Source organism: Cuculus canorus, chromosome 6, assembly GCF_017976375.1.
Source record: "Cuculus canorus isolate bCucCan1 chromosome 6, bCucCan1.pri, whole genome shotgun sequence".
NCBI lineage: Eukaryota > Metazoa > Chordata > Aves > Cuculiformes > Cuculidae > Cuculus > Cuculus canorus.
The window spans coordinates 25,933,616-25,942,806 of record NC_071406.1 but is presented as its reverse complement, the minus strand read 5'-3'; the positions used below and the strand labels follow the sequence as shown (position 1 = coordinate 25,942,806).

Below are 9,191 nucleotides of genomic sequence, written 5' to 3'. Positions count from 1 at the left end.
AAGACTTGTTTTGGAATCTTAGAAAGTAAATGACGTGCGGAATCAAACTTCACAACTCAGGAGAGTTATAAAGCAGGTATGTTTTATTGCCAGCTAGGGTGCAAGGGGGATTTTCTCTTCCTAGCTTACACACTGTATTGTCTAACAAGCAGCTACTTATAGTGTAAAGGCATACATATTCATCTACGTGGGCTAGGCTAATACAATTAGTTCGCTAAAAGGGTGCTACTATTACTATTATTTCCATTATTCCATTATTGTAAGTCCACTCTTCACCTCATCCGAGTTGGCTGTGTTTCAAACCACAGAAACAGCCTTGGACAGTCTCCTTTCTCAATGAATCACAGTTACACAGCTTCTGCCTGGGCCTGGAGTGTTTGGTGCCCTTGTTTTGAAAAATGCCTTCAATTCCTGTTACTGAACACTTCTGTTGGTTAACCCTTTCATTCCCTGTTTCACAAGCACCTTTAATCAGGCCTGGGCAACATGAGGGAGCAATCTCCATCATGTACAACGAGACCAAAGCAGGGGACAGAATGTATTTCCCACTCACATGCATATGTATAAATTTTCCCCAAAATCTTATGCATATTCTATCACTTCCCAAGGACTAATTTTAATGTTATTATGAACTTCACAACAGTCAGATCTCTCACTGATTTGGAGCTTTGAAGCCAGCTCTGCCTGAGCTCCAAGCAGAGGCGATTACAGAAGAGATGCCTGTTCCGCACAGATCGCACACAGGAGGATCTCATCTCCAAAGGACCCAGTGTCTGGAAAAACACTGCTTCAAAGAAAACACGCGATCAGAGGGACATTCTATCTAACTTTCGCAGAAAATACAATTACTTCGATGAAAGTTAAGTCTACTTTAGATTAAACCAAACTATTCCACTTTCTGTAACAGTAACTTCTTATATCAGCACATGGCATTAACCACGTCCTCTGAGGACCACAGTCGAAAGGAGCCAAGTGCCTGCTATGGAGCTGCTTGCTTAGAAATCACTCTATCGCCTTATTTCCCGCTGAGTTTGGGGTTTTTCGTTTCCCTGCGACAGCAACTGACAACATTTGCGTTCCCACCTTAGCGCTAACCGCGCGGCGCCCCCGCACGCCCAGCGCCGCAAGATGGCGGCCGGCCGCAAGGCCGCCACAGGACTACGTTTCCCATCGTGCAGCGGTGCGGAGGCGGCCGGAAGCTGCCGTCTGCGCGCGCGCCGCCGCGTGACTGGCGCTTCATTGCGCGCTGCGTTCCGGCGGAAGTGGTTCTGTGGGTGGCCGTGTGTGGCAGTCGGAGGTGGGTGTGCGGGGCCGTGGAGAGCGCTCCCGCGGGCAGGGCCCTGCGCCGCTCTTCTCACGCCTTTCCTCCCTCGCGAGCCAGCCGGGTCTTCTAGCGGGTTGGTGGTCGCGGTCTCCCCTCTCGCGTCGCGGCTCGGCGGCGGCCGTGGCCGGGCGCCTGGGGTTGGGCCCGTGGGCAGGGCCTCGGCATCCCCTGCTGGGGCTCCCGGCCGCCGCTTCAGAGCCTTGATGTCCTATGGCTGGTGCGGTGTAACCCCAAGAGATCGGAGCTGGGTGGGCTGGGGCCGGTGCGGGGTGATATGTCGCAAGGAGTTATGCAAACGTAGCTTTAAAGAATGAATTGAAGGTCCAGGTTCCTGCCTCGTCTACGGTAGAACGGTTTTGATTGTCTTCTATATGTTATAGATGAGATGTTTTTTTATACGCTGAACTCCACCTTGGATTGTCTCATTGCTGCGCTTTCAGAACTTTGAAAATATAGGAAGTCAAGATGAAGAGCAGCGTGACACAAGTAAACGTAAGTGTTCTTAAACCTAAATTGTGGGGACTGATTATTTCCTTATCGCTGATGATTATGTTTGCAGTTGATGTTGCATTGAATAAAAATCCCTGAATGTAAAGCAAACCCTCCGTCATTGACAGCTGCTGTTTACAAGATAAATGTTAGGATGAGAGCAGTGGATTACTGTTATTTCTAACATTGGTTTTTCAAACAGTGGAAGTTTTGAGCATTATTAACATATGATGATAAAGTAGTCTGTGAAAAGTAACTGAATAAATGGTGCCTCAACAAAGAACATAAGCATGTGGAGGAATGGAGAAAAGAGATGTTAAAAATGAATGGTGATGTTAAAAGGAAAAGATGAATAGGCAGGAAACAGCAGTTCGTGTGGCAATTGCATTTCGTTTTGTGAAAGCTAAAACTTTCCCTTTTAAGAGCTATGGCATACATTTCTGAATGGATAGCAATGATTTTGGGAAATGCAAGAAGGAAAATTGTATTTAAAATAATCTTGTCAAATGATGCTTTAGAAGTGTCATGGTTGGAAAGTGTGCTATATTTTGGAGAGCAGTACTCTTTCTATGTGCTGTCTCAAATTAATGATACTTTTCTGCTTGTGTTTCTAGAGTTTGACCCTGCGTAGGCTTCTTCACTCTTTTGGTTCCAACTTTGCTGACTGAAGAGATTTTTGCTTAGAATACAGTTTTGCATTGTATTATTTGGGGGGGAGGGAAAGCAACAACTTAAGGACTTTTTTGAACCCTGAATGATTTTAGTTATCCACTGTAGTCTCATAAGTGAGTGTTGAAAGGGAATGAAAACTATATTGGAAATACAAGAACTTCTTGTACTAGCTTGGCTGTCAAAGATAATGTTACTCTGGAATTAAATCATCAGATGGATGTTCTTTTGTAGGGATGCATTTGTGTTGTGCTATTGTCTTGGTTCCAGTTGGAATAATTTTGATACAGTGTTAGAAATGTACCCTAGAGAAGACTATCTTCTAGGATATGTTATAGTGGCCTCAAAAATGTTTACGTATTTATGTGTGTACACACACATACAGACCAATTTGAGTTATGGCAAGTCAGCCTCATCTGTCTGTTGATAGGGTGATACTCATAATCTGGTTGCTGTTATTTTTTAGAAAGCCTCAGACAACACTGATTTTACTTGTGCAGCTCATTGTAAACACCATACTTGCCATTTAGTAAAGATACTTTTCTTTCCAGTTAAGTTTTTGGAGGTTGGTTGGTAGACTTGTCAATCAGAGCCTGCTTGTGGAGGAGGTGTCATTGTATTCTACTAAGTAACAGTTTTAACTGGTTCTTTGATGGGGCAAAAACTAGTGTCCCAGTATGCTTGTGGATAGAATGCCACTTCAACCAGTGAGATGAGTATTTCTGCAAAAAAGTTCATTCAAGGCACATAAGCAAGTCCTTCTGTCAATTTTGCATTGAGCTGAAGTGTTACCTATTTCACAGCTGATCACTGGCTGATAATATGAGATTGTGGTTCTGAAAAGTCATAAATAATATTTTAAGGGAAGAGAAGACCCTTACAATGAAAATATAAAGATCATAAGCTGCTTCTTAGCTGTTCCAAAGTAGTTTTGAAACATCTTGATGAAGTCAGTGTGTTTCTGTGTCTTGTTGATTCTGTCATGCTCCAATTTTTGTGTATGCCTCCATAATTCTATGTTATGGTTCAGACCACAGAATTTGCTGTGAATTATTTAAGTGTTGATCACTTAAACAATCCTGCAAAATTAGGCTTGAAAAATCTAGAAGTATATTTACTTCTAGGGCCTGTCAAGCACAACAGCATACTTTAAACATTTATAGTGTATGAAGCTAGGAATGACACATAAGAAAATAAATCATAGTAAAAAGGAGGAAGGTAAGGAAAATTATGCAATAAAGGGAATCTTTAGGGGATAGGAAAGGCACTCTTCAAACAAGAATTGGTACAAACCTGTTAATGGTGTTGCATGTGATGTAACAAAGTTTAAAATAGTGTATTGAATAAGGAAGCAGCAAAGGCAGACCAAAGGTATGTCTGTTCTAGTTGCTAGCAGTAATTGATAGCAAGTGACTTAAAGTTTAGAAACATTGCATCTATAAAAGTGCTTGCCCACATACTTTCCCACTCTCTGCCTACTTGCAGCTTCTTGAGCCAGATAATTGCTGTGGTAACCATATGAATTTTACTTCAGTGTTCACCCAGTCTCTTCAAAACATGTAAGCATTTGGCATCTGCAGTATCCTACAGCAGGGGCTCCAGCTCTTAACTGCTTGTTACTTAGAACCAGCTTTCCTTGTCATGACTGACTGCCATTACCTTTGTTTGACGAACCTCTTTTCTTGTGTAAATATAGAGAACAAGAGACATGGAACACTTTGATGTCAAGATGTATGTGCTCACAGTAATTAATGTTGAGTTAATGATGTTGGAGTTTGATTTTTCTTTCTGTTTTCTTAAAGCATGGTTCCAGTTATGAAAGGAAGGAAAACTACAGTTCGCATCAAAGAAGTTTGTCTCCAGAGGACAGGTAGAGTGATTGATTTTTGTACCCTATGATTCTGTGTGTGTATCTCGTGTGATTAAAAATAATAAAAAATCAGATTCTGTTTGTTCTTATTTATTACCATAACTGAGCAGTGAAAAATAAGTGTAGGTTTAATAGAATACTTGAACATCAATATAGCAGTAATTACAGAGATTTATTATTAAAACTAAATCATTAAAAAAATCCTTAGCATTCAGTTAAGTTGTCATGGCACTCGAAAATGAAAATTAGATGCCAGCTTTTTGCTTGGCCTTGAATATTGCTGATATTGCAGTTTTCACTTTAGAACAAGATTATTGATGCCAGCAGGATATCATTTCAATATCATGTCTGTCATTGCATTTGAATATCATGTCTATCACGTGAGATAAACTGTTACCATGTACTTTTATTTTTACATTTTAATTCGAATGAAATCTCTTGTACTAAACATAACATTTTTTTTTTTCAAATAGTATCTAGTCTGTTTCGTGCTAGACAGGCAAAAATAGGTGAAACAAATTAATGCATGTGTTCCAAAGAATGCGTGGTGCTGAATTTACCTTTGGTACTTGATGTTATTATAATTTAGCATTTAATTTTAAGTTCTAGAAGGAGATTCCTTTTACAGTGCTGCTCTTGATATTTTTCTTGCTTGCTGACAACAAATTACTATGAAAGAAGCATTTTCTGTTTTAATGATGTGTATATTAATACTCGGGTTGCACAATTGGAACAGTTAGTATATATGTAACATTGTACTTCAAGTAGATAATTACATTGCCTTTCTAAGCTTATTAACAAGAAAATTCTCTTGGCTTGCAAATAGGGATATCGAGCGTGACAGGTCTCCATCTCCCAGAAAGAGAAGGTACTCTGATGACAACAGGTATGATCAGGAATATTCAAGAAGGGAGTACTATGATGACAGAACTTCAGAAGGACGGCAAGTATCAAGTCACTTCCTAATCAATAGGAAATAAAAATACTTATTTTAAAGAATAAAACATGAAAAGTTTTCACAAACCCTTGGTGGTTTTGGCTTGGTTTTTTTAGAAGGATGGAAAGGGGGAGAGAAAGATACCATGAGAAATGGGAGGAGAGAGAATCTGATCGAAGAAAGCAGAGAAGATATTCGTCACCTGATGGTAGGACTCCAGAGAGGTCGTCAGGCCAGAGCTCACTTGCTCATGATGAGACCACTTCAAAGAAGAAGAAAGAAGAAGTGGATCCAATCCTTACTCGCACAGGTGGTGCATATATTCCACCTGCCAAGCTCAGGATGATGCAAGAGCAAATCACTGATAAAAATAGGTGCGTTGGAAGTAACATACTAGAATTTTTACTGAAAAGCGAAACAGTGGAAGTGTTTTAGTGAATGTTGGTGAAAATGGGATACATTTTGTGGGCTGTGTTCATGCTTATGAAGGTATATTTTTATCAGAAAAAAGGGAAAAGAATCAGGTTGTGACTGTGCTTGCTTCTTCTGCAAAGTGTAAATGGAAAAGTGGGATACAGAACATAACCTTGGAATATCTTGGAAAACTGAACATACTGTATTATGCTGTATCTGCGGAGATTTACATTTTGGTATATCATGTCAGTTCAGTGACTTCCTAGCAGTTAAATGTATAATCGTGAACTAGTCTTCATATTTATACAGTGAATACCTTCTTGATTATTTTACTAAGTACAGCTTACATTCATCTTTTCATATATATATATATATAAAAATTCACTCAGTGCTACCTCAAATTTGTGTATTAATAATTTGTGATAACCTTTGTGATAGCTTGGCGTATCAGAGGATGAGTTGGGAAGCCTTAAAGAAGTCAATCAATGGTCTCGTCAATAAAGTGAACGTCTCTAATATAGAGAACATCATTCATGAGCTCCTTCAGGAAAACATTGTTCGGGGAAGGTAAGTCTTAGTATTTTGAAACAATTCTTTTACTTCTCTGCTAATATGTGTACGCTTAGTGTGTACATCACTAAGTGTCCTGTGTTTAGCGTGTGGATGATAGATTTTTTAACTAACCTTGGGCTGTATTGTGTTGTGCAGAGTAGTCCCCTGTTTGGGGAAGGGGCCAGCAAGAAAGGGTTTGCATGCTTGGAGGAATAAGAGTGTAATGGGTAGTATACATCTCCTTTTCTTAAAGGTTTTACCTGCACATTTTACTTGAACAACTTGCAATTTACAGGTGTTACATCTATTTACTTTTGTATTCCTGGATTTTTTCTGTGGGACAGATAATATTTATAGCCAATATTTAGCAAAAGCAGTTTTGTCTTAGTCACCTGACTGGCTTGCTTGTTGTTGTAATGTAGAGAAGATTATTATGCTACTTGAGCTCAGCACGAAGTAATGGTGACTGAGCACATACTGCGTGATGACTTTCCTCTGAAAGATCAGAATCCTGCAAATAGCATAAAAATAATGATTAAGTAAAATCTACTCAGTGGGCAAATAGTTCCTGAATGAGACTTGTGTTAAAAATGAGGTCTCAAATGATGTATTGTAGAGCTGCTTTTTACCAGCCTGCATTTTAAATCCCTGCATCTTCATTTTCACAGAAGCAGTAGTATTTTAGTTTTAAAATGATGAGCTTATTAAATGTTTTCAGAATACAGACAAACTTCCACGAATGAGTGTATCTTGTAAGCTTATAAATTTTTAAATAATCTAGACAGAAAATGACACCATTTGCTCTTCTTCTTACAGTTAATTTTGACTCCCAAATTTGCACAAAGGTGCAAATTAATGTATAATGTAAAAGTAATGACTTGAAGTTTTACCTAGCTCTGAAGTCCTTTTCTGAGCTCTCTAAGTAGAGCGTAAATAGAATGTGAACCAGACCAGTTCCTGTTTGTGAGAGGTAACTAATAGTTTCAAAATTCAATCTTCTGTTTCTTTCCACCAGTACGAAATTAGTTCTTTTCCATTTTTCAATTCAAATTAGGAATAAGTTCCTTAGGCATTTTGTATCTAGTACCATATAGGAGGGTTTTCTTAAGGATCTGAATAGACTACAGAGTAGAAGATTGAGTTTGATACTCGTGTGCACTTTGAAGATGTGTTTGGAAGTTTATTTCCCCCCTTCACCCGTTTATAATGGAGTAGTATAGCAAAAGTCAAATTCTGTGCTAAAGCATTAGAAAAAGTAAAAATGGGAGGGGAGAGTATCAGATTCTTTTCAGACTTGAATCTTGATATAAATGTAAGAGAGACGATTACTATGATAAAAGAACTATTATCTCATGAGGCCTGTGTTTACCACTTAGAGCCTAAATGAATGTAGTCTTTAATAACCAGTTCTTACAGTTCCAAAACGTAAATATTATGTTGAAATGATGCGATTTCATTTCAGAAAAGCATTGAAAAGCAATATTTTGCCCGTTCTGGTTTTACTGAACATTCAGTTTTATTTCTTCTAGGTAGAATTTTATTGTTAGGGACCTTTTATGGAAATGTATTTTTTTATTTCTTAGAAGTTTGTTTTGCTTGTTTAAGTTATCATTATACTGGAACCCCATTCTGTGTTTTTCGCAAGTAATTGTGGAGCAGATGGTTAGACTGTCACAAACGGGATTTTGTGTTTTCAACTAAGGAAAAGTTTCAGAGATAAGAACAACTTGTGTTGGGTTTCAAAAAAGCATAATTGCAGGATACATGATGAAGGCTTTTTACATGCTGGTTATTTTTAAATTAAGTCCTGATAGGAACAGTAATTGAAAGATAAAGTATCAGTTTAAGAATTTCTCATCTTGGACACATTTGGGCAACACGTTTTACAAAAGTCCATTTGTGGCATGATAAATAACAATTTGAAAATGACGAACTAGTACCTTCAAACTAGTCCAACTGTACAACACTACTTGATGTGATATATACTGAATAAAAACATTAAATGTTTTATTACCAGAGCAATCTTGAACTTATGTATTTTTACAGGGGGCTGCTGTCTAGATCCATTTTGCAAGCTCAGAGTGCCTCTCCAATCTTTACCCATGTTTATGCAGCTCTTGTAGCAATTATCAATTCAAAATTTCCAAATATTGGTGAATTGATTCTCAAGAGATTGATACTAAATTTTCGCAAAGGATATCGCAGAAATGATAAGGTATGTAAAATGTGAAGAAGCAACATGACAGAAGCTGTGTAATTCTGCTATCTTAACCTGTATCGAGTGTGGTCACATACTTAAAAGGACCTATCATTTGTACATTAAGTATAGTAGTAATAAGAGTATCATGAAAGCTTGACAGCCTGTTCTGGGTTGGAACTGATAGCTTTTGTTGTTTGTTTTTTAAAGCATACAGTTCTAATTATGAACAACTCAGTATTTCAGAAAAGTTTTGTAACTTAAGTTGATAGGGTGTTGAAGTGGAAATGGTTTTTTTCCATATGCAGTGTGCTAAAACTTCTTGTTTTATTTCATTTGCAGCAACTCTGTCTAACATCTTCAAAATTTGTTGCACACTTGATGAATCAGAATGTGGTATGTTCCTTCATGTTTCTGCTCAATCCAAACTCTGTATGCCTATTTCTTTAGTTTCGAGGCAGGAGTAGCCTTAAGTAAATATACTTTCCCTGTTCTAAAGGGTACTAAAATTGTGAGTTCAGGTTTTCTTTAAATGCTTGCTTTTAATTGGTACGACCTTTTTAGAAAAGACAGTGGTAATTGCCTGTGCAGTTGTCATCATTTACTATTCCACACACGCTCCAGGGTTTCCCCAGACTTCTGACGTATGTTTGGGCTAGTATTTGGGCAAATCTTGATGCAAAACAAGCATTATCTGAGGCTCTGTCCTACAGATCTTGAACAGAAGTTTTCCTGCAAT

The 9,191-nt window shown here is 38.3% G+C and overlaps 1 protein-coding gene across 2 annotated transcripts in view; it reads left to right on the top strand.

The window, feature by feature from the left end:
* The first annotated feature begins 1,229 nt into the window (after positions 1–1,229).
* Positions 1,230–9,191, top strand: part of CWC22 (CWC22 spliceosome associated protein homolog) — a 33,582-nt gene continuing 25,620 nt past the window's right edge. The window contains exons 1-8 of one of the 2 annotated variants that reach the window (XM_054069988.1): positions 1,230–1,297; positions 1,705–1,816; positions 4,285–4,352; positions 5,179–5,295; positions 5,406–5,663; positions 6,142–6,270; positions 8,302–8,470; positions 8,795–8,848. In XM_054069988.1, the coding sequence (XP_053925963.1) occupies positions 1,790–1,816; positions 4,285–4,352; positions 5,179–5,295; positions 5,406–5,663; positions 6,142–6,270; positions 8,302–8,470; positions 8,795–8,848 (822 nt within the window). In that variant the 5' untranslated portion in view covers positions 1,230–1,297; positions 1,705–1,789. Of the gene's footprint in view, positions 1,298–1,377; positions 1,398–1,704; positions 1,817–4,284; positions 4,353–5,178; positions 5,296–5,405; positions 5,664–6,141; positions 6,271–8,301; positions 8,471–8,794; positions 8,849–9,191 lie in introns of those variants that run through there. The other variant, XM_054069990.1, reaches the window with a different exon arrangement.